A 26,138-nucleotide genomic window follows, 5' to 3' on the forward strand; every position below is an offset into this window, starting at 1 on the left:
GTATCGAGGGTTTACCGTATGTTGAGCAGAATTCAGAGACTAACATTTGATATTTATAGCATTTTTTTATTTATTATTGATATCTGCAGTAATTATGGAATCAATTTTAGAATAAAACATTTGTTCTTGTAGATAAAGTCCTCCCGAATACAATGGTACTTTCAGATTTTAGATAAAAAGACAAGGAAGACAAGGAGACAAGGAAGGATTTGTAAAGTGGTATAAACATAGAATGTTATTCCCTTAATTATTTATGCTCACCATAATTACTTTATCTTTTAACTCTTGAGTTTTGAAAATTGCGATAAAATTGTACAATTACTGCTTAATCCAATGTCAGCAGAATTTGCCTACTTTGTGTAACAGATGTGCTAAGTAAAGAAATATGAATATTTCCTGTATTTATGTGATTGTGTTGGGAGACAAAGACATCAGACACTCTGCCTGCCAACAGCCCATCAGCAGCCTCCTTACTTAATTGGCTAGGGATTTAGCTTAAGTGAATGGAGTACAGTATCTCACACTATGATTAACTGGTTGCCTTGCAGAAGCCTTGTGGTAACCAAGATGTTGCACTGGCCCTGTTCCTCATTAATGGGTTTCCACACACCACAGGCTCAAGGACCAATGGTATGGAGATGAGCACCGCAGCCATGCGCAGCTAATAGCATATGCCCTCAACTTTACCTTACTTTACCTTGCAGAAGCTGTGATCCTTATAGTTTATGATGATACTTTTCACAAAATCAGGAAGTGTAGTACTAGTGCTTCTAGTTACCAATTCCAAGACAAGACAGTACACACACAAAGCATGGCAGTTTAGTTATATTTGGTGAATTTGAATATTTAAGGAACAGTGTGGATGATGATTGCACCCATCATTTTTTTTTTTAGGCAAACATTCCTACTCAGCATAGATTCAAAGGCCAGAGGGAGTATAATCCTTAAGAAATCAATACTTGATTTAATATTCCTATGGAAAGGAATCCCAGGTGCTACTGACCTGGCAATGGAGAAGGAAAACAGACCTTAGCAATACAAATCATAATCATCTACTCATTCAGTCATCACAGTAGCATTAAAATGAAATATAACATTAGTCAAAATTTATGGTTGATATTTATGAATTTAAGAGTCATAACTTCTGTGAATGTTCCTACTGATATTATTAATTATGAATTTAGTGCAAAGTCATTATGGTTATTGTCTACACTGATAAATGCTAAAATATGTTGCATTTCTCATTTTCGTTACCAGTTACTACATTAGTTAATGACCCATAAAAAAATGTTAAGTTACTGTATATTTGTGTGACAGTGCTGAATAGTGTGCTGCAAACTTCAGTCTTGTATAATTATGCAGTCTACTTCATATTGTGTAATGAAAAACAAAACAAAAACATGCATCTCAGATTTTAGTCTGAAACTGTTTTGTACTTGTAGAAAACCGAGGTTCTATTTATATTGTGCTACAAGAAGACAGGGGTGGTGATCACAAAATGTGTGCTACAGGGAACTGCTAGGTACTACATATCTGATGTCCATGAAGAACTCATGAACTGAAAATTTGAATAATTACCTAAACTGCATGCATCATCATGAAAAGTGAAGGTGCCCAGTTTCTCCCACTCTCTATTTTTATCATCCTTGAGTGAGAGATTATTCTTGATGGTGACACCATTATTTAAATTACCATTTTCAAGTAGGTTGGGTTGTGACTTGCTCACACACTGGTAAGCATACACTGGATTGTCAAAATGATGTTGATCTGAAAAGAAAAGAAAAACATACATGAGTACTATTATAATTTATAGTGTATTATTCTCGGTTTTCATAACTGTTAATGAAATAGTGAGTAGAGAGCTGATCATAAAATATAGTTACATGCATGGCATGATCTCTATATTACCATTGCTCAATACAGTCTGGATATAAGAAAAACTGAGCTGATCTGAATTTCATATGCAATGCATAGCCATACAGTTGCAAAGTTTCTCTTAAGATTTGGATGCAATGCTTCTAATAATACTTCTACATATTTTTTTATGGTAATGTTTGCAAACATTACTGTACAGGTAATGAGAGTTTTGTTCACAAAATTAAGAAAAAGGCATTGTATATATTTCTGATCAATCTATCAATCAATCAGTAGAGGCATACGCTGGGGAACGTGTCACCGTGTCCACTCTACGATGCCAAGGCAAGGCAAGTCTTCATGCAGGTCCCCTTCCCATCCAAAGTACCTTATGGAAGGATCTATCAACTTTCTCAAGCCATGAACTCTGTGGCCATGCCCTTGGCCTCCTCCACTCAAGGTTGTTTCATACAGAAACAACTTGGTGAGCAGGATAAACTTCTGGGTAGGAAGCCACATGGCCGTACATTTGGAGTAGGCATTTTTTTTTTTTTTTTTTTACAACAAAGGAGACGGCTCAAGGGCAATGAAAAGTGTTGGGGGGGGGAGACCGCTACTCACCGCTCCCACAACAGAAAAAAGTAAAGAGTGGCCAAAAGAGAGGTCAATTTTGGGTGGAGAGGTGTCTTGATACACTCTTCTTGAAAGAGGTCAGGTCATAGGCAGGAGAAAATGCAGTCGAAGGAAGGCTGTTCCAGAGTTTACCAGTGTAAGGGATGAAAGAGTGAAGATGCTGGTTAACTCTTGCATAAGGGGTTTGGACAGTATAGGGATAAGCTAGAGTAGAAAGTCGAGTGCAGCGGGGCCGTGGGAGGGGGGGGAGGCATGCAGTTAGCAAGTTCAGAGGAGCAGTCAGCATGAAAATATCGATAGAAGATAGAAAGAGAGGCAACATGGCGGCAGAACTTAAGAGGTAGAAGACTATCAGTAAGAGAAGGAGAGCTGATGAGACGAAGAGCCTCCACTCTGTCCAAGAGAGCTGTGTGAGTGGAGCCCCCCACATGTGAGATGCATACTCCATATGAGGGCGGACAAGGCCCCTGTATATGGATAGCAACTGTGCGGGGGAGAAGAACTGGCGGAGACGATACAGAACGCCCAACCTTGAGGAGGCTGATTTAGTGAGAGAAGAGATTATGAAGTTTCCAGTTAAGATCTTGGGTTAAGGATAGACCGAGGATGTTTAGTGTTGAAGAGGGTGACAGCTGAGTGTTGTTGAAGAATAGGGGATAGGTGTTTGGAAGATTGTGTTGAGGTGATAGGTGGAGAAATTGAGTTTTTGAGGCATTTAAGGACACAAGGTTCCTTTTACCCCAATCGGAAATGATAGCAAGGTCTGAGGTTAAGCGTTCTGCAGCCTCCAGTCTGGAGTCTTGTAATTCCTGTTGAGAGGGTCTTCTGTTGAAAGAAGTTGAATAATGCTGAGTGGAGTCATCAGCGTATGAGTTGATAGGACAGAAGATCATTGATGAATAACAGGAAGAGAGTGGGTGGTAGGATAGAGCCCTGTGGAGCACCACTGTTGATAGGTTTAGGGGAAGAACAGTGACCATCTGCCATGGCAGAGATATAATGGCTGGAAAGGAAACTGGAGATAAAGGAAAGAGGGAAGGATAGAAACCGTAAGAGGGCAGTTTAGAAAGCAAAGAGTTGTGCCAGACTCTATCGAAAGTTTTCGATTTGTCTAGCGCAACTGAGAAAGTTTCACCGAAACGGCTAAGAGAGGATGACCAAGAGTCAGTTAAGAGAGTAATAAGATCGCCAGTAGAACGCCCCTTGCGGAACCTATACTGGCGATCAGATAGAAGGTCAGATGTGGAAAGGTGCTTTTGAATCTTCTGCTTTAGATAGACAAGAAAGCAAAGCTATAGGGTGGTAGTTTGAGGAATTGGAATGGTCATCCTTCTTAGGCACAGGCTGTATGAAGTATTCATGGACTATGCAGGTAATAGGCCTCAAAATCAGTCTTACGGAGTAATGGCCATAGCTGGGCACGATAACAGAAAACCTTATTCCCGATAACCAATAAGTGATAATGGAAAACCTTATCGGTGATAATCGATATTCGTTACCTGGAGACACAAATATAGGCGATAACCGATAACCGATATAAATCCACAATTACAATACTAGCTAGTGATAAGTCCGATAGGCGAAAACGATACTATATTGATATTTCAAATAAAAAACATAGATGAATTCAAATTTTCAATATCTGTATTTTAGAAAACTTACAAAACCTGAAAACCACACGACACCTACATATGGATGGTAATACTAGAAACGCCTGAACTGGTGTTATGTTATTTGGCGTTTACAAACACTGGTCTCTCGTGAACTGCGCATGCTCAGACCAGCAAGCGTAGACCTGTAAAGTCTCACAAAGCTTTTTAACCATAATTAAGAGTTGCTGGAAGGCTGAATCAGACATACAGTACCACTACCACCATCCTCACTGTTTCTAGAATGACACTTTGTACGAGTTGTATTTATATGTACAGAGTGTCGTTCTAGAAACAGCGAGGATGGTGGTATACTGTATTTCTGATTCAGCCTTCCAGCAACTCTTAATTACTTTAATCTTCGCTTAAAGCTTTCTGAGACTCAGTGTTTGCAAACAAAAGCGCCAGCTTTTGACGATGGGACACCAAATAGCACAACACCGGGTGCCTTCAATACCATGGCATGCTCACAAACGAATATGGAATGTCAAATTTGAAGCAGTGAATAATCATTTTTTGGGCAAAGTTAAATGATTTTTCTCTTTGATATATTGATTTTTGAGTCTAACATAAAAAAAATAACCTAGTTGTTTTAATGTTGATGATCTAAGTGTGAAATCTCTTCACCGAAGATATTTCATACCCCAAAGTTTTTCATACAACACCGGGCGCCCGGGCCACGCATACGCAGTAGGGAGGAGACGTTTTTTTTCTGAGGCGGAAAAAAGTAGCAATTATCGCTAATTTGGTTACAAAAGTAACGAAGATACCGATATATATTTAAATAAGAAGCGGGTGGCCGATAACCTGATTTTATCAGCGATAAAGTATCGCGATAACGCCCAGCTATGGTAATGGATGGTATGATACAGTCATTCCAGTGGTATCCCATGATTCTGTGCAGGCACTTGTTACCAAAGGCATCACTCTGCCTCTTCAAGTTGCTACAGTAGACCTTTAATTTAACAAAAGATTGGTACTGAAAAAAATCGCTTTAACCCTGTCACTCTGGCGACGCCGACATTGGTGCCCGACGGCGTCACCGTTAGTCCTCTTCTAAACCTCTTAATCCTCTTCTAAACCTCTTCAGAGGAAATGGAAGAGGATTAAGAGGAATTTAGAGGAGGATTGAGAGGTTTAGAAGAGGATTAATCCTCTTCCATTTCCTCTTGACCCTTTCCATACTGTGACGCCGACGTCTGCGTCACGGATGGAAAGGGTTAAATGGAATTCATGCTAAATGGAGGTGTTATTTCAATGTGATTTATCATTCTGGAACTGGTGGGACTTTTTTCATGGATTTTATAGTTGCAAAATTAAAGATACAAAAATATATGGATATAGTACAGGAGCTGCAGTACTTTACTAGGTCATTTGATAATGTTCATACCAATGTGGGAGCAGAGGGATATAACTCATGGTTTTAGGACCAGTCAAGGATACATGAGGATATAAGGAGGCCACTAGAGGTTAGTTAACCTACACATGATAGCTCCAGAGAATCAGTTATTTACAGGCCACTAAAGTTTAGTTAGCCTGCACATGACAGCTCCTGATAATCAGTTATTTACAGGCCACTAAAGTTTAGTTAGCCTACACATGACAGCTCCTGAGAATCACTTATTTACAGGCCACTAAAGTTTAGTTAGCCTACACATGACAGCTCCTGAGAATCACTTATTTACAGGCCACTAAAGTTTAGTTAGCCTACACATGACAGCTCCTGAGAATCACTTATTTACAGGCCACTAAAGTTTAGTTAGCCTGCACATGACAGCTCCTGAGAATCAATTATTCACCATCCGTCTGCCTGGTACATAAATCTAGCCAAACTTCATTAAAAAAGTTTCAATTGTATTTGCTCTAAAAAATGTTATACATTCACCAACTACCCACCTTATATCTCCCTGAAAACTTAGAAAATTGTATCCCAAGTTGTGTCTTGACACTTTTTTCAGAACATATCAACGTCATAAGAAGATATTCCATAAAAGATACTTTTATACATATGATCTGCATTGTGAAAGACTCCCATGCTTTGTGACTTTTCTGATTTAACATTGTAAGGCAATCTTCAGTGGATTACACCTTCCTGCTCATAGGTTCACAGGTGACAGGTATGGATCTTTTGGAACAGAAGTATAATTTCCAAGATATTGGATGTTACTTTCACCACACAACCATGTACAGTAAGCCCTCTTTAAATCTACATTCTGGATATCAGATAAATCACTCTTTTAGGGCTCCAGACACATGTCCATAATATTTAGTATATTTGGCACCTGTTCACACAGCCATTGGATGGGGAAAAAAAAAATAAAAAAAAAAAATAAAAAATAAATAAAAAAAAAATAAAAATAAATAAATAAATAAATAAATATATATATAAAAAAAAAAAAAAAATAAATAAATAAATAAACAAGTAAATTCCCATGAGGTCTTTTGTTTGTCAAACGCGAATTTTATCCAACACTACGTGATCTCTGACCACATTCCCAAATTGGACACGAGGTCACTGTGAATATATGTATATATATATATATATATATATATATATATATATATATATATATATATATATATATATATATATATATATATATATATATATATATATATATATATATAAAGAGGATAGATAGATAGATATAGATATGTATTCGCAAAAAACACAACACTAAGTTGTTAAGATTTTACTTGTGTTTCTGTTGAAAAATTTGATCCAATACATTCATTTATATGATGGGAGCAGGCACTATTTTTTAAGTAACTTGATATTGGTCTGCAAGCAAAATATTATCACGACCCTCGATGATTTCACAGACATTCATGTAAAGCACAGACTAAGAGATAAAAATCTGATGCTTTGGTGCATTGCAAAACATGCTTCATCAAAGTATCTTTAATCTACAACACAATACTACTTGTCTACATTTTCCTAGTTATCTAGAATATGAATCCATAAAATTGGGGACATTCTCACCATGTATAATTTATAAGTAGAATTAACTAATATGGCCAAACATGAAAATAGTGCTGCCAATCTACATTTAATGTTTCAGGAGTTTTGAATGAAAACTAAAAGCAATTCAAAAGTTAGTAAAGTGCAGTACCTGCTATGGAACTCCACCTTTTGGTAACAGGTTGTCCTTAAAGTAAAGTAAGATGTACACAGTTAGAGTTGAATGACTATTAATATAAAAGTTCGTGCTTTTTATGACAAATGGCATGTCCCATTCATGATCAATGAGAAGTTACATTTTTTAGAATGGATCAAGTTGTTATGTGCACCAAGCTTAGTCTCATTAAAAAAGAAAGGTAAAAATCTATAAGAATTTTAGAAGCCATAAGGTTAGTTCTACTCTGTAAAATTCAAGCCTGATTAAGTTTAGTACATCAAAAGGGGAATGCAAAGGGGAAGATACAACACCATACACAACTAGAGTCTGTAGCACAATACTGAATATACATCAATAAAGAAAGTAATAATATAAGTGAAGGAACCTCACCAGACTTTTGTGAGAGCTTAGTAGAAGAAGAACGTAGCTTTGCAGTTTCTCGGTTCTCAGGTGGCCTTGGACGTTCTAGGGTAAGCATGCAAAGCAAATGTTAGAGTAGAATCATATTAATGGAATGCTGTAAATCAAGGTGAGCCCAAGTTAATGTAAAAGCTTTTAAGTGGTTACATGGAGGAAGACAATACCAAATGAAAAAGCTGAGCAATGAAATATAAAAAGATAAAGGGTAAGTAGTTGTGTTTCCCTAAGCAAAATCTTTGCTGTAGTCTGTTTTGAAACTTCAAAAATAGTTTCTAGCTACTCCCTTCCAGGCACATGATTCTCACGTCCTTCCCCAACTTATTTTTTCTTTCATCTGCTGCTTGTTCTTATCCACTCTTTTCTTTATACTCATCCACTAGGTTTATGTCTGTTATGGTAAATGGGATGGATTATGGTAATTATATACTATATAATAATGTAATGAAAAACTGTTTCTATTCCAAATTATCAATCTGATAATTTCAGGAAGCACACAAAAATATTATTGCAGTATTTTCAAGTCGCCACATTCCATTTGCCAGATTTGTAGATCATAGTATTTTATTACTTTGTAAAATGCACAAATTTACATGCCACAAACTCAAGACATTTGATAAAAGTTTGGGTAAACAGGACCTGCAGTTGAACACACAAAAAATAAACATTAGATCCAAATTTACAATAATTAGAGACTCATTTTTTTTTGTTTAAAAGGTCCAAATAGCAGAGAACTGCTGGTTCCTGAGCCAGATATTCAGATTGCATTGCTGTTCTTGGTATAATAAAATGCAGCTAACACAGGCAGAATAAGTACTCAACCAAGGAATTAATATGAATTGGATATTATAGGATCCCTCATATCACTCAGCTTTGTGTCAGCCTGATGAAAAAACGGCAAAAAGGAAAATTGAGCTCCCAGAATTTCTCCATTTTGGCTTCGTTCTGCAAAAAATAAAAACAAAGGGACTATTTTTTTTCTTCAGTTATCTTTTTTATGTCATTATCCTAATTATGTGAATGAAATATTATGCTACTTTGCCTTAAAGCTTTCCACAAAGGCAAAGGAGGGATGGGGCCCTTTTGCTTGCTGAAGACAGATGCATGATCATAAAAGTGTTGCTCTCTGCCTAATAGCAGCTTTGGAAATCTCCATTTAAATCTTAGGGGAAGGGTTGGCTCAGAATGTCCCATGTAGAGAATGGGAACAATTAGTGGTCTCAAAGAAGAAAGGATAGTTTTCTGAAAGGTTGTGTCAACAGGTGGAGGAATGGAATGTTTTTTGTAGTCCTATTCCAGAGTAAAGTAAAGCAAAAGAAAGGTCAAAAATTCTGTGTTCATACACTACTGTAGTAATACACATGGATGTGCTTTTCTCTGAACCTAAAACATTTTTTTATGATAAAAAAAGGAAAACAATAATGGAAATAAACTATGGTCAAGTAAAAATGATCCAAATATACATATTTCAGATTGTGTGTGCCTGCTTGAAACTACTATATATTGAGCACTGTGATTGGTACCATGTGATTGACTGTAGTAGTGAGGGAGGTGGTTGTTTTGCAGCTACTTCTCTCATGTCCCTGGTTGATTGCATAGTCACTGCATCAGAACTCTACAATGGGTCTCAAATTTAATAGGGTCTGAAGAGTAATTTGTGGCAATCACAATATTGCAGAGATTATATTTTCTTTCAGTTTCTGGCTGGCTCCACCTTCTCTGTTGAGCCCTGACTGATGTGATACCTTTCTCATCTCCTGCCTCTGCCACCCCAAACCTTACTGCAATACTGCAATATTACTTACCCTTTACCACTGATTTGTAATGCTATCCACCACTCGAATTTACATTCTTTTACTGCATATTCATTATTTCTACCTAGTGTATATTTTTTTGCTATTAGTTTAATTGCTCTTGCATTTTTGTGCCATTATGACACCCATCAAGAGCTACAAAATATCTGCCGAGAGTTTCCCCTAACTAGTTGAATGATCTGAGGATCAATGGTACATAAGAGAGCAGCTAGGAAAACAAAGATTTATGTCAAACTATGAGTTTCCAAAATTTCTAAATTGCAAAAGTTTGCATGGAAAAGCATGAGGAGGTAACAAAGATACAGTTGAGAAAGTTTAATGATTAGTAAATAGAAGAGTATGAGTTGGCAGATACTCAAGAAATGCTAAGAAATGCTCTCTTTGGGTCAGTTTTACAAGTATTAGATATGCAGGGTAATACTATATGGCAGTGCTACTCAACTGGCGGCCCACTGTCCGAATCCAGATCTTCTGAGTGTTGTAGCTGGACCCCAGGCTCCAGAGGAAGAAAAATATAATTAGATAACATGAAGGTCCTGGCGATGGATTATTGCAAATGTATTTTCTCGACTGACTGTAGACCTTACAGTCAGTCCAGGAAATACACTTGCGAGAATCCATCACTAGGACCTTCATACTATTTAATTATATTTTTCTAAACCTGGAGCCTGGGGTCCAGGTACAATACGTATCCAGACCTCTGCATACATTTGAACTTGGCTAACTAGACCTTTGCTTATAATAGTCGAGTAGCCCTGCTATATGGTATGGTTTGAAGGATTGGAGCTGTCATTTTCCTCAAACATGAGCTGTATGTAATCATGCTCCCAGTAGGAAGATAAATAGATGTTGATGGACTGAGACCTGACCAGACAAGGAAAGCTTTGCACAGGAGCACAGTTCTTGAAATTAATAAGCAGAACTCCATTGGAGATTTCTTTGGATATATTTGTATTTCTACTCTGCTTTACTGTAAGAATATTTGTAGTTTTACAAATGAGTTTAAATTATTAATTCTTGCCATAATTGCCTACCAAAGATGAGAAACATGAATTCCCAGAACCATTTAATGATTTTAAAATTAAAACTTTCTTGTTCTCTAAGGTGCTCTGACATCTTGGTTACTCTTGGAATTAGAATTAAGGTATGCCAGTGAAGGATGTGAGGTAGGTTAAGGGTTTTGTAGGAGGCCAAGTCTCTGCCACACAGCAAAACGGAAGGAACTAAAGAAATGTGATGGTAATCGCATTAGTCGTAGTGGCTTCATTCATGTAGTCTGGCAACTGGTAGTGGTGGCTTTGACATGACCTGATAACTTCTTTAATTGAAAAAAAAAAAAAAAAGAAAGGTTATGTAAATACGGTTATTGGGATTTATAGTTATTTTGTAGAAATTATTTTACCTTTTATTCTTTACAGACTGTGGGAGTGGTGCCCTTATTTATTTATTTATTTATTTTTTGGTGTGTGTGTATTTGTGTGTGTAGCATTTATTATTATTATGGAAAATGGCAATGCTGCCTGTGGTTTCCGACAATCCAATACCATGTCCCTCCAGGTATGAGCACTGAACTCGCCTGCTGGCTACCAGTGGCCCATTGGGGGGTTGGACAAAAAGTGGCTTTGAGCAGAGGGGAGGGGTCTCCATTTTTCCCTAGGGAGGAGGAGGAGGAGGAGGAGCAGCTCCTTAGAGTGGCATATGTGAGGGCAAAATTGAGGGAGGGTTTGTCTGGAGGAAGCCATAAGTGAAATGGAGTGGACAACTGGAGGGAGAGAGTTGATAGGTGAGGGACTGAGTGTGCTGAGAGGGAGTGCCGGAGCAGGGAAAACTGGAGACACCCCCCTTCGGAAAATTAGATAGATAGATGTACTGTAGATTTTAGTAGATTTAAACATTTTTTACTGTAATCTACGAACAGTTAAGGATCCTTGGCATTTTTAGTTATAAGCATTAAAAGAAGGCATTAAATATAAGTGTCATTTATTATTATTAAGGAAAATGGCAATGCTGCCTGTGGTTTCCGACAGATAATGACTAAAGCATCTTACCTGTGGTTGATGGATCAGCAATGTACTGCACCACTGCCAACTCACGCTTCAGTCTTAGCAATCGCCGCCTGAAACAGCAGATAAGAATATTTCTTCCTTTCTGCAACTTTTATATGATTCTATTAAGCCTTTATGAAAGTAAGTTAATTATACAGTATAAAATCTAGGCCATATGTTGTTTAGAAAAGGTAACCCAAGTATATTGATGAATATCTACAGGAGGCTGCTTAGTCAACATTAAAAATGCCTAGAAATATTAACAAATGGATATTATTTGAAATGAACCATGCCTTGCATATGTATTATCAATTAACAGCAAACCCTGAGCAATACCTACTTGTAGTAGATAATGACAGCAATTACTATGGTGATGAGAATGATAGAGACAACACCCACAATGAGTCCAGCATTGTTGGGTGCTGACTGACTAGGCAGGATTGGGTCTTTGTCTTTAAATATTGGGCTGGTGATGGGGATATCACACATGTCTCCTGAAGAGTAAAAGAAATCTTGTTATTTCTATACATGAAGTAACTAATTTTTTTCTACAGAATATAATTCAAAAGTATGTTAATCCCTGTTATTCAGTCACCCTCACATTCCACAGTGAACTGGTCATAAAGTACATTATCATTTTGAGGCTACAAGGTATTATTTTCATATAGAAATGTCATAATGCTGAGTGCAAAGCTCTCTACCCTCCAGTGGATACACATGAGAAAATTGGGGCACAAGGAATTCACTCATTTTCATCATACAACACAAGCATGAAAATGATGAAAAACTTATTTTGACATTCAAAGGAGTTACTGAGAAAATTGAGAAATCCAAAGCCAAACATTCTCATCCTGATATACAGGATTTTGATTAGACTTTCAATTCTGATAAGTTTCAACATTGCAAACTGATTTGTAACATGCCATACTTTACACTTCTACAGATGCAGGTGTCTAATACACATAAAACACCTGCCCCTCTTTTTCTAAGGATACATGTGATATGTGAGGGATTAACTTGAGGTCTATTAAGAATGGACTCATACAGACTATGACTGATGTTCCTTCAATTTTCTATTCATCAACTACCCTATTTGATAACCAATTCTTGCCTAACTCTTTCTTGGGCATAAATTTATCTAATTTACACCCTGCCCACTGTAACTTCTTTGTTTGGTATACATACTTATTAATAACCTATGTCATACTTTATCAGCTTCATTATACTTTATCAAAACCTTAGCAGTTTAATTTGCAACATGCATCTTCCCAATGAAGGAAAATTAAGGTCTTTTAACAAGTCCCTGTCAGATAATTTTTTTTAGCCTCAATGATTTTGTCTTTCTTCTCTGCATATATCCTAGATGATCTATATCCATTGACAAAAATGAGACTATGTTTCCTGATAAAATCAGGGAAAATCTAAATATAGAAGAGAAAAAAAGTAAAATAGAAAGGATAAGCAAATTGGAAATTACAAATAAGAGAATAGAAAAGCAAAAAGTTGAAAAATTTGATATAAAAATATGCTGATGATCCAAGTCGAATCCTGCAATGGTTCTACTTTATTATGGTTACAGGGTGAAAGAAGAGGGTGAGAAGGTAAGGGTGGTCTATCATAACCTCCCTTTATCAGAGGTCCAACAGATGTTATTTCCCTTTTTGGTTACTATGGTTATAACTTTCCAAGAAGCATCTATTGCACTTTGGATAAGGCACACATTACAACACTACCACTGGGTCTAAGGACTGTCGATGCAATTATAATACATCGTTCAAAGTCTTCTTTAAGTAAAAATTAGAGTGTCAGTATAAGTCACATATACAATTCAGTTCAGTAAATTAATTTAGTTACAACTCACCTTCATATCCATACCGGCACTGACATCCATGGACGGGATGGCAAATGGAGTTTTCTGTGCTACAGTTACAAACATTAAAGCACTGTCGGCCAAAGGAACCTTCTGGACAGGCTGAAACACCATAGTTATTCTATTAGTTTTGAATTATACAAGTCAGGTGAGCATGGCAAGGGGAATTCAAAGGAAGATCATAGAAACATTAATAAGGTAAAAAATAATATATCTGTGACGAGAAAGGCAGGTTCAGGCAATACAGTGGGCAAAGACAATTTTCTATGAGCTGAAAAGACATGAGATGATAATTGTAAAATAATTAAGAAAAAGTGGACTACAAGAAGCAGACCTTTGTCTAGGAAATTCTTGACATGACTTAAGTTCAAAACATGTAAACATCATAGTTTAAAACCAATTTTTTTCTGAAGAAATGAGGAAATCTGTTACTCACTTTGAGTGCACCCAAAACCCATCCATCCTGGTTTGCACTCGCAGAAGCCATCACTTCCTCGGCAAGATGCATGGTTACGACAATGGCACATCTGAAGGCAGTTATAACCAAAACTTCCAGCAGGGCAAGGCTGAGAGCAATCTATTCCTCTCCATCCTGGTAGGCACAGACACTCCCCTATGAGAAAGAAAAATCTTTTATATATAAAATATGGTTAGCATTTTTCAAATCTGTAACCATTGGCTTAACCCTCTGCCTGGCACTCATAGAAATAGTGGAGGTATCAAAAAAACATTTTAGTATGTTAAAAATTGAGGATTTTCTAAGACATTTTTACTCCTGAACATTTTTTGATTTGACGCACCCACCCATTGCAACGCTGCATCAAAGAAGTAGCCTGTGCAGGCTAATTGCCCGATTTGCGGGCACACCCATAATTATCAGCATGTAGTACAACTATTTAGCATGTCCTATAAGGTTTTGGTAAACTTATCTCCATCTTGTTGGGTGTGGGCAGGGTGAGAGGAGGAGCAATCTTACAGTAATCAGCTCACTTCCAGCTCTCGGCCCACACTGGCGCATTTTCTCACTACCAGCATTGGTGCCAGGTGCACTAAAGAGCTGTGATTGGCTGGAGAGTGTGGTGAAAGATGCTTCTATTGGCTGAGACAAGCAGACTCCATGTATGTTATCATCGGGTGGCGGGAAATGCTTGTGAAAACACGTGTTTTGGCTTCCTGACCGGGCTTTTCACGCGGCAAAGGGTTAATATTACTCATACATTTGTCTGAAATGTCTGTGGTCAAAACATAAGTTACAGAACAAACTAAGGAAGACAGATGCATGAAAGCTGTCAAAAAATAAAGCTTTCCCAACATAAACCTTGATGCTTGAAGTGGATTAAAGGAAGAAGTGATTGCAGCAAAGTGTTTACAAATTAAAAGAAAGGTTGGACAAGTGTAGATATGAACACAACACTATGAGTATAGCTCAGGCCGTGTACACTTCAACTAGGTAAACACACATGTAAGCATGCGCACGTGCCAGAGAGTACAATAAAAGTGAATTTTTGTGTATTTCAGTCTTAATTCAGATCATTTCTCCAGCAACTGCAGCTTAATAGGACATAGTGATAGGTGTGTGTATTAGTCTCTATTTGGGCAAGGTCAAGTTACTGATAATTATGATTTTACTCTATTTCTTAATAATTTCAAAACAAGAGAAGCTAATAGTGAATGGGAAAACAGATAGACCTAGATGATTTAAAAGAGCATACTGATGAATATAAATTGACACAGAGCAGGAGCTAGTGATATGTTACAAGTCAAATTTAATTTTCACCAAAAGTTTTCACCTTATGGAGCCTATGTTACCTGCATGGTTCATTTTAGTCGTAACTGGTAGTGAAAGCTGAAGATTTTCTTGCAAACATATTAGTAAATGCAGTTTAAGTTTAATTTCTATTTCTAAGTTACCAAAAATTTTTGTGATAAGGCAATCACACTCACCCGTTTCATGATTGCATCCTGCTCCATTTCGGCATTTACAAGTATTAGCACAGCCAATGCCCCAGGTGCCTGGAGCACAAGTGCGGTCACAACGTGGTCCACGCCACCCAGCCTTGCATACACAGGTTCCCAGCTGTGGATGGCATGTTCCATTTCCATGCACACAGGTTGGACAGTCCTGATTGCAATTTACGCCATATTTTCCAGCCCGGCATGGTGTATTGCAGTCTGCCCCATGCCAACCACGTTCACACACACACTTTCCTGTTTGGAAGTTGCAGGATCCATTGTTCTTGCAATCACATTTTTTGCTGCATGATTCTCCATAGTATCCGCGTGGACAGTGTGAATGACAACTGACACCTGGAAATATTAATTCACGTAAGATTGATAAAAATAATATTTTTCCTTTTAGCTATTCTTTTGAGTAGCTCCTAGCAGACATTAAAAGTTTGAATTAGAGGATTAAAGATATGAGAATTTCAGTGATATGACTAACAGGTTATTATTCATGATTATAAGAAAAATACAGAAATAAAGGTGCATGAAACTACTTTGCCCTTGTTGAAACATGGTGAAAAGTCACCTTAGGTACCTCAAATTTGCTAATTTTCAATTTCCCCCCTTCTCAGAATATATATATATATATATATATATATATATATATATATATATATATATATATATATATATATATATATATATATATATATATATATATATATACAGGTAACTCTCGATTTACGTGAGTATTGTGTCCTTGAAGAGGTTGCGTAAATCAAAAACAATGTAAATCAAACAAGAGGTAGGTTTCTATCGAAAAATAAATATTCACTTCATTCAGTGGAGAGAGAGAGAGAGAGAGAGAGAGAATATCCATACCACCGAGATATCCACTCAGGCACTCAGTCTCAGCCTCACTCGTGTGAGGAAGAAATGAAGGACACCATGAGCGACTGGCTAGTATTGGTACCGGTACCGAGCAGTCTGGTACCATATAGCTGGTACCATTAGTACCAGTACCTGCCCACCCCTATTGTTGAGTAGCATGGCAGCGTGGGTACTGTATTGTTGTTCAAGTGGCGCGCGGGAAGAACTGAGCTCAGCTGTGTGGCCGCGGCGCTGTGTGAGTCCAGTCTGGTGGCCACTCCATAAAATATCGCGTATAAGTGAAAAAACGTGTAAATTAAACGTTTATTTGGATTTTGGAACCCGCGTTATTTAAAAAATGTGTGTGTGTATTTACCTAGTTGTATTTATCTAGTTGTGAAATACAGGAAAAGAGCCGTACTAGGCTTGTGCTGTCCCGTCTCCATAACGCTTATTATCCAGTTTGGCTTTAAATTCATGAATCGTTTTTGCACACACAGTCTCCTCGTCAAGTCCGTTCCATGTTATTATGTTATTACTACTCTTACCAAACTCCATCACGCTACACTTTTTCTGTATTGAATGTCATTTCCCATTTGCATGACCATTTGCTTATTCTATCGAGATCTTGGCTCAGGGCTACACAGTCATCTTCATTAGCCACCCTCCTCATTATTTTAGCATCATCAGCAAACATATTCATATAGCTTGTCACCCCTTCTGTCATGTCATTAATATAAATTACAAACATAATCGGAGCCAGTATCGATCCTTGGGGGACTCCACTCATCACTTCCATCCAGCTTGATTTATTATTCCTGATTACTGTTCTCATTTCTCTCTTTGTCAAAAAGTCCATAATCCAATCCAATATTGAACCACCCAGACCTCCAACATGATTAAGTTTCCATATTAATCGCTTGTGTGGTACTTTATCAAACGCCTTCTTTAAGTCCAGATACACACAACTACTGTGTGTGTGTGTGTGTGTGTGTATTTACCTGTTTGTAGTCTACCGGGCCTGAGCTAAGCTCTAATAGTCCCGTCTCCATATCTACATTTATCCAGCCTTTCCTTCATTTGTTGGACACTGTTTGCCTCCACCACCTCTTCCCGCAAGCTGTTCCACGTGTTAACACTTCTATGTGGAAAACTATACTTTTTTAAGTCACTCAAACAGGTTCCTTTATTAAGCTTCTTCCTATGTCCTTTCAGCCCCTGTGTTCTCGCAGTTAAGAAGAGATCATTTCTGTCCACTTCATCAAACTTATTTACCAACTTATACAACGTGATCAGATTTCCTTTCTCCCTTCTTTGTTCCAGTGTCATCAAGTCCATCTCCTTCAATCTGTCTTCATACGTCATCTTCGGGAATTCTGGGACCATTTTAGTTGCAATTCTCTGTATCCTTTCCAACTTTCTGTGAGGTGACCACACAACTGCAGCATATTCAAGCTTTGGTCTTATCATTGTTATTATTTTCTTCATCATTTCTTTGTCCACAAGATGGAATGATACCCTTATATTTTGCATCATGTGTGTGTGTGTGTGTGTGTGTGTGTGTGTGTGTGTGTGTCTCTCTTATGAGGAGCATTCTGAAGGGCAGTCGCTATTGCGACTACCCTTTTTATTTGGTGTATGTGCTTTGGGGATACTATAACAATATGGATCTCAAATTATTATCAGTTGCTTTTAGTGAAAACAGGGTGCAATCATCATAAAACAGTTTTCTGTAAAAATAGGGTCTATATTAATAAAAATAAACAAGAAAAAAATTACCTCTAAAGCCAGGCTTGCATATGCACTTGCCAGTCTCAGCATCACAACCTTCCACATGTGGCCCAACACATGCACAGAAATTTACACAGTCCATGCCATGGTATCCCTGGTTACAGGTCTTTTCACATTTCTCTCCAAAATGGCCAGGACCACACGTACACTCCCCTGTCACTGGATCACAAGACCCTTTGTTGACACAATCACAAGTCTTGGAACAATTTTCCCCGTAAGTTCCAAGTGGACAGGTAAGAGAGCACTGCTGACCTTCCCAGCCTGAAATTTCAATTTAAATATATTTTCCATAAAGCTTATATATTTATAATTATAATAAAAAATGCAGCCAATGTGATGATCCTTTTGAGGCAGCTAGAGCTCATCTATTTTAATAACCTATCTTCTTTATCCCTTCATCCTTAATTATTTATATCTTAGCTGTGGAAGGGGTACAAACTTTGTAACTTTTGGCTTTTGTACCCTTCTGACTTAACCTATTGAAGTTTATAAAATTAATAATAGTATAATAATAATAACAACAACTTGCCTCAGTCGCACAGAATGACTCATTATTATGTTCACAATTTTACTTGAGATAGAAAGAAAAGGTTTATGTAGAATTGATAATGTTCTCCTCACTCAGGTCATGTGATAAATTGATAATCTTAAATCAATTCACATTATATCAACATTCAATCAACTGATGCCTCACTTTAAGGATGTCACTAGTTTTATACTTACAGTATGCTTTGCAATTTTAATATAATCAATGATGAAAAGATAGTACAAATACTATCATGATGAGCTTTTGACAGATTGCACAAATATTTCTGCCCTCTTGCTTACCTGGTTTGCAGAAACACTTTCCAGACTCATGTGAGCACCCGTGTGAATTTCTACAGCGACATTCTAATTCACATTTTTGCCCATACCTGAACTTGGGGCAATGTTCATCACACAATGGTCCGTGGTAGCCTGTAAATAAGAATAATTGATCATATCAGTTGATTATGGGTCAAAAATGTTTTTCATCAAATTATGAGACTGCAATTAAATATTTTTATTCTTATTGTTGAGGCCCGTACAAACTGTTTAATAATGAAAGAAAAATCTTAAGTAATTTTTGTAAGTATATATAAGACAACAAAGATGTTACAAACAAGACTGGAAGACATGATTCTTACCAGGAGCACATATGCATGATCCGTCAACTGGGTCACAAAATGCCCCATTCTTACACTGACAGTTTTGTGCGCACTTCTCTCCGTACTTGTAGAATGGGCACGCACGTGTACAAGTCTCTCCTGCCCATCCAGCCTTGCACTCACAGGCACCAGTCCATGGATGACATCTGGTGAAAAGTTGATAATTAAACACAAGAATAAATGAGATTAATGAGGTAAGTGTTCTACTGACCTTTGTACTCAATTATTTAAACTATCCTATTCAATAGTCTGATGACAGTGTTGTGGAGCACTCCTAAAAATAATAAGAAAGACATCATATAATGTATATGCTCAGTGATGTACTCCGTGACAAAGGCTCTATCTCCAATAGTACATCTTTCACACCTTGTAATTACACAATATCCCTAAATTTACAGTTCATTTGTATGAAGCTGCTGAAATGAGTTGCTGTTTTCACTAACAGATTTTATACACAACATGTCAGACTGTATCCACATCAACCACTTCTGTTCTCTTATAAACCTATTAAGTTTTTTTCTTTACATTACTGCTAAGTAACTGGATTAGTGATTTACACTTATATTTTACTGCTGAAAAATAAATTAATTTATCCTTCACATACTTAATTCTGGACCACTTCCAGGTGTACCTCACTTTCAATTTCATTATAATATGCTTAAGATCCACTAACTAGGCAAGTGTGTCTGGTCATGTGGACTATTGTAACATGACTCAATTCATTGAAGAACCTTTTCCCCTCCTGAAGTTTCCCATCTTTAGGTTATAGTGGTGGTGTTGATCACAATGATGATGACAGACACTCCAAACTTCTCACCTTTCAGTGTTATCCTTTTCACACGAGCAGATTTGTGAACAGCCTCGACCATACTGGTTTGGTGGACATGCAGGTTTGGAGCACTGTGTTCCTAGCCACCCCTCTTTGCAGAAACAACGACCACTTATATGTGAGCAAGTTGCTCCATTGTAACACGAACAGGTTTCTGTACAATTTACACCATAAGTCCCCAGAGGACATTCTTCCTGGCACTGAAATCAAAGTTTTAAGCATAAATTTGAGGTTGATAGACCATTCATAGATCATAATCCCATTCAACTCTGGCAGAAGAAAACAAATATTAATAAGTAGATCAAATTTCTCAGTTGCTCTGAGAGAGTAAAATAAAAAAAAAAAATATATATATATATATATATATATATATATATATATATATATATATATATATATATATATATATATATATATTTTTTTATATCTATATATATATATATATATATATATATATATATATATATATATATATATATATATATATATATATATATATAAATAAAAGAATAAATAACACACACACACACACACACACACACACACACACACACACACAAAAGGAGCTGCCTCGTACAGGCCTACCGGCCTCTTGCAGACTCCTGCGTTCTTATGTTCTTATGTTCTTAAAATGCATCTGAATACACAAAAATGCAAGAAATTGGTAGCTAACTCTATTGAAATCAAGCCTTTGTCCACACAGTTCAACGGGGGAAATAAGCCTCAGTGACTTACACCGCACTGTGCAGTGTTTTAATAAATGCAAAAAAATAAAAATTGAGGCCGCATAAAAACATCAGAAACCAATAAGACATAAAACTTGAGCTACAGTTATAGACATGGAAACTTTGAAATTAAATAAAATTCTACATCTCAACCATTTATTAAACTATCAGCACTAGTCAGTAAAGCTCACCTTATTGCCAACATAACCTGATGGACATTTGCAACGTCCAGTTTTGTGATCACACGTTGCAGAGTTGTAGCAATCACACTGATCAGAGCAGTTGTAGCCCCAGGTGCCTTGAGGACAAGGGTTTGCACAAACATCTCCCTGAAAATGAATGTCATACATTTAATTATTCTAAATTATCTTACTATTTAATTGACAATTCATCTGTAAATATAAATATATATATAGTAATAAAATCTTATATATATATATATATATATATATATATATATATATATATATATATATATATATATATATATATATATATATATATATATATATATATATATATATATATATATATATATATATATATATATATATATATATATATATATATATATATATATATATATATATATATATATATATATATATATATATATATATATATATATATATATATATATATATATATATATATATATATATATATATATATATATATATATATATATATATATATATATATATATATATATATATATATATATATATATATATATATATATATATATATATATATATATATATATATATATATATATATATATATATATATATATATATATATATATATATATATATATATATATATTAGAAATAAACACTGAACAGAATTACTCACCGTCCATCCAGCAGGACATTGGCATTTCCCTGTCACGTGATCACAGTGGCCACCATTCTGACACTGACACTTGTTGCTGCAGGCAGCCCCATGTGTTCCCTCAGGACATGATTTTTCACACAGTGGGCCAGTCCAGCCTGGAGGACAGCGGCACGCTCCAGACACATGGTCACATGTCCCTCCATTTTGGCAGCGACATCGATCCTTGCAATCCTGATGTAACAATAAGTGCTCATGGAAAAAGGCCTATTAGGAGAGCTTTTGAAAACATTCCAAGATATAAATACTCACAAACTGTGAGAGGACACAGTGAGGGGGCAAAGAGGCTGGAACACTTTGCATAATGGACATCATATGTGGATACTATTTAGGTTACTAATTAATTGAAATATCCTTGAAAGGCCCCCCTTAATTCATCCAATCTATTATGCATTATATATAAATTACTTATTAATAAAGAGAATATACTGAGTTTTCATAATGAGTCTCATTCATGATCTTCCTTACACCTATAGCATAGTAAAGGAATACATGTTGTATTATCCTAAAACTGCACTATTCATATATAAAATGGCATTGGTACACAGTCAAGTACCCACAAGCATATTTCTATACTGATCCCCCTCAATGGTACGTTGTGGAATAAGGAGGAAATCTGAAGCAATGAAAGTGACAGCTGAGTAGTCAGAACCAGTGGTGGGCATGGTTCAGCTAATCTGCTAACCGCTAATTAGCGAAGCTAACTTTTTCATTAGCCGATTAGTGTTTTCGCTAATGTTGGAAACAGCTAACGGACCAATTAGCTTCCGCTAAATGTAGTTCCTCCTCCGCTAACTTTAAGTCCACTAAAAAATTCATGCAGGTTTGTTCTTGTCTTTCTGCACTGCAATGCAAGTTCATATATAAGGCATAAATAAAGTGTATGTTGAATTTAATTTGTTTATAAGTGTACACCTTATCATCATCTGATTTTGGCATGCTATACCTTTCTGGAAAGCTCTATGTCTAAGCTACAACATATTGAAAGTTCATGTCACTAGATCTGTTTATAAGGGTTTTAGAGCCAAAATACTAAACCGAGGCTAAATCCATATAAAAAAAGTTAGCGGTTAGCGTTAGCTTCCACTAATTTCATTATCAGTTTAGCAGTTTAGCGTAAGCGAAGCCAACTTTTTACTTAGTGGATTACCAGTTAGCAAAGCTAACTTTTCGGTTAGTGGTGCCCACCACTGGTCAGCACACAGTCGTGGTGATCTAGAGACCCACGTCAAAGTCCTGCCCATCACTACAAGCTGATGATTTTCAGACATTGCCTAGTGGTTATGGACAACCCATATGCAAGTAAATTCATAGTAATTTCTTCCACACCAGGGGGTGCAATTGGAAAGGGAACTTATGCATTCTATGGGGTAAGGAAAAATGATTTCTTTTACATATATCATGAAAAAGGATTTTTGGGAGTTGGCAAACAGAGTCCTGGAATGTATCACATAAAATCCAACATCTGAGTCGTCTCATTATCTGAAGGTTAGCAATACAATAAGATTTTCAGGAACACAAGCCCATCAGATATCAGGAGATAGTTAATTGTATCATAACTAATGTGACACTTCTCGTTATAAGCAAGCAAACCGGCAATTTCTATCAAAGAATAAGGAATAACGATCAAACTTACCACACCATAGAAGCCTTCTTGACACTTTTCTTCACAGTATGGTCCAATCCAGCCAGCATGACAGGAACAGTTTCCATATAAAGGGTCACATTTCCCTTCATGAAGGCATGGGCAGTCATGAACACAGCCCATTCCCCACTTACCCTCAGGGCATGCTGCAAAATTACATTACATTAAACATTATATATATATATATATATATATATATATATATATATATATATATATATATATATATATATATATATATATATATATATATATATATATATATATATATATGCAGGTTATAAGTTATCAGAGTATACTGAACAGTGGCCTGCAAAAAGAAAATAACCACTTGCTTCTGTGCACAGGCACGCACACACGCACGCACGCATCCACCCACCCACCACACATACATACAAATAAAACTATAAAAGTTTAGTACTAGACATCAACTGCATTGCAAAAGCACACATTGGGCAAATTAATGATATAATATATGAGAGAGAGAGAGAGAGAGAGAGAGAGAGAGAGAGAGAGACTTTAAATGACAGTGCAGTGTGTATATATGACAGTGCAGTGTGGATATATGTGAATGTATATAATGTATGTTTTTATCTTTAGATATTTTTTCTCTTATATAGACTCTGCCCTTTGAATAGGCAGCACACGGCAGTGCACCTTTGGGTCTTTGTAAAAAAAAAAAAAAAAAAATAGATATATATATATATATATATAATATATATATATATATATATATATATATATATATATATATATATATATGTGTTTCAATATAAAGAGAGAGAGAGAGAGAGAGAGAGAGAGAGAGAGAGAGAGAGAGAGAGAGAGAGAGAGAGAGAGAGAGAGAGAGAGAGAGAGAGACTAAGTACGTACTTAAAAATTCCACTGTAATCATTGGTATTACATAAGGATATTTTCCACTTTCATGCACATGTTGACCTAGCAACAAGATCTTTGGGACAATCCATGCATGTTTATAAAATAAATAAATAAATGAAAACTATGTACTGATGTAACATGTAAGATAAAGAGCTTAGTTTTGATGTTTTATGCAAACACATCTTAACAAAAAATGATCCACTTCTCATGTAAAGGACAAAAATCAGTATATTCATATGACAATTCTGCACTATGGTAGTTGGATTATGTAAGACAATTCACCTTACAGTAGAACCCTGACATTTCATCAAGAAGCTGAGCACCAATTGTCTTCTGGGTAAGCATTAAGTATATAACTGCCTTAGTTTCCTATTTTCTATAATGTTTTGTGCATTACTTGATCTTGATCATTCATAAATACCATAAGCATTCTATTGTTACTAAAGTGCAGTGTGCATTTTCATCCATTTGATACTTTTGACAAAGCAGTATTTCATGGATTTGATTTCCATGAAACAACATTATTGAAGAAAACACTTAACATATATATCTAATACATGTCATGAAACAGGAAAAAATGAGAAAAATGTAAAAATCAGTTATGAAAAAACAGTTACATGTTTCTTATCTTCACATTTCATGAAAAAAAAGGCTGACCATATAATAAGCCACCCCTTCATTACTCTTTTTACACCCCTTGAGGATCTGAGCAAATCTAGGGATTTCTGTCCTAAGTTAAGATCTTAAATTAGAGCACATGATCTCTACTGCACAATAATGTATTATAATTCTCCTTAAGTACATAATTTTATATTATTTCCCAATATTAACTTCAATTTTGGTGTCATAAACTAAGCTTCTTGATGAAACAGATAACAATGGCACAAATTCTTTATTATAGCATAATATGAATATACCAAATTAAGCATTTGGAAATAAAGTAAATTCAGAATTTAGGTAACTCACATATATTGCTCATGTTAACGCTGGTTGTTGAGCGTGCCCAGAGAGAGGTTCTACTGTATTAAGCTACCAGTTTTTCTAATCAACCATGAGTTGTAAACTTCTACATTCTAGAAAAGCAGCACAAATGAAATAACAACCATAATTCTGAGAGTTCCCTGACAACTTCCGTATTATTTTTCATCCTTAGAAATAAGACTAGAAACTCTCAAAATATGGTTGCAGTGGCAGGGACATGAACACACTTGACTAAAGCTACAGTCACACTGACTTTAAGACCTGCTAGCGACCACCTGCGACCTCAAAATGCTGCGATTCACACCCACCGCTCCCCAATCACATAGGTGGCAAAGTAGTTGTGTGACCGAATGGCTGCCGGTGGTCATTTAGTGTCCGTCCAGTGGGTAGCCAGATGGTGACCGACCGTGGTAAGATTTACACCTTGACCTCACACCTGGAGTCAGGCCAAGACGCCCACCATACGCCGACCGGTGACTGACAGGCAAAGACCTGTACGCGTCCTGTCGCAATGATGACAGCGACCTCCCTTAAGGACTTGCTGCTGACGTGTTACAGTATATAATATTTTCACCCAGTTATATTACACATTTCTCATTCTTATTTCTGTAAATTATTTGTAAAAAAAATAGTTACTTATAAAGGTAATGAAAGTATTCTGTGCTTCACTGCAGCAAAAGACGGATATTTGTGACCCACCCCCGCCCCCTATGTGCCGCAGACATGCAAAAATTGCTCCAAGCAATCTTGGTTTAACCTGTTGTTAGTATGTATGTAACATTATATTCGTTCTAATGCATTTCCATCACCCTGGGCAGAGTAGAAGATGAAATTAACAGTTCTTTTTTAAATGGATAAAAGCCATTAGCTCTATACACTCATTGTTACTGCTGTGCACATCATGTCCTGCAATAATTTATTTTGGTTAGGCAGAGGTGACCCATACACATTTGCCCGTGTGCTTGACCTGTGGAGCAGGTTGAGTTGGG

At 36.4% G+C, this 26,138-nt stretch overlaps 1 protein-coding gene across 11 annotated transcripts in view; it reads right to left on the reverse strand.

The window, feature by feature from the left end:
• LOC127001621 (protein draper-like) overlaps nt 1–26,138 on the reverse strand; it is a 145,404-nt gene that overhangs the window by 18,595 nt on the left and 100,671 nt on the right. For 6 of the 11 annotated variants that reach the window (XM_050866461.1, XM_050866462.1, XM_050866464.1 and 3 more), the window contains 14 exons: nt 23,281–23,435; nt 21,606–21,818; nt 20,939–21,076; nt 20,011–20,222; nt 19,173–19,339; nt 18,835–18,963; nt 17,995–18,267; nt 15,346–15,708; nt 13,838–14,014; nt 13,393–13,503; nt 11,872–12,025; nt 11,535–11,602; nt 7,646–7,720; nt 1,579–1,767 (listed from right to left, as the gene is read on the reverse strand). In XM_050866461.1, the coding sequence (XP_050722418.1) occupies nt 1,579–1,767; nt 7,646–7,720; nt 11,535–11,602; nt 11,872–12,025; nt 13,393–13,503; nt 13,838–14,014; nt 15,346–15,708; nt 17,995–18,267; nt 18,835–18,963; nt 19,173–19,339; nt 20,011–20,222; nt 20,939–21,076; nt 21,606–21,818; nt 23,281–23,435 (2,424 nt within the window). The remainder of the gene's footprint in view (nt 1–1,578; nt 1,768–7,645; nt 7,721–11,534; nt 11,603–11,871; nt 12,026–13,392; nt 13,504–13,837; nt 14,015–15,345; nt 15,709–17,994; nt 18,268–18,834; nt 18,964–19,172; nt 19,340–20,010; nt 20,223–20,938; nt 21,077–21,605; nt 21,819–23,280; nt 23,436–26,138) is intronic. The other 5 variants (XM_050866467.1, XM_050866466.1, XM_050866469.1 and 2 more) reach the window with 3 other exon arrangements.

Source organism: Eriocheir sinensis, chromosome 21 (genome assembly GCF_024679095.1).
Source record: "Eriocheir sinensis breed Jianghai 21 chromosome 21, ASM2467909v1, whole genome shotgun sequence".
In the NCBI taxonomy this organism is placed as follows: domain Eukaryota; kingdom Metazoa; phylum Arthropoda; class Malacostraca; order Decapoda; family Varunidae; genus Eriocheir; species Eriocheir sinensis.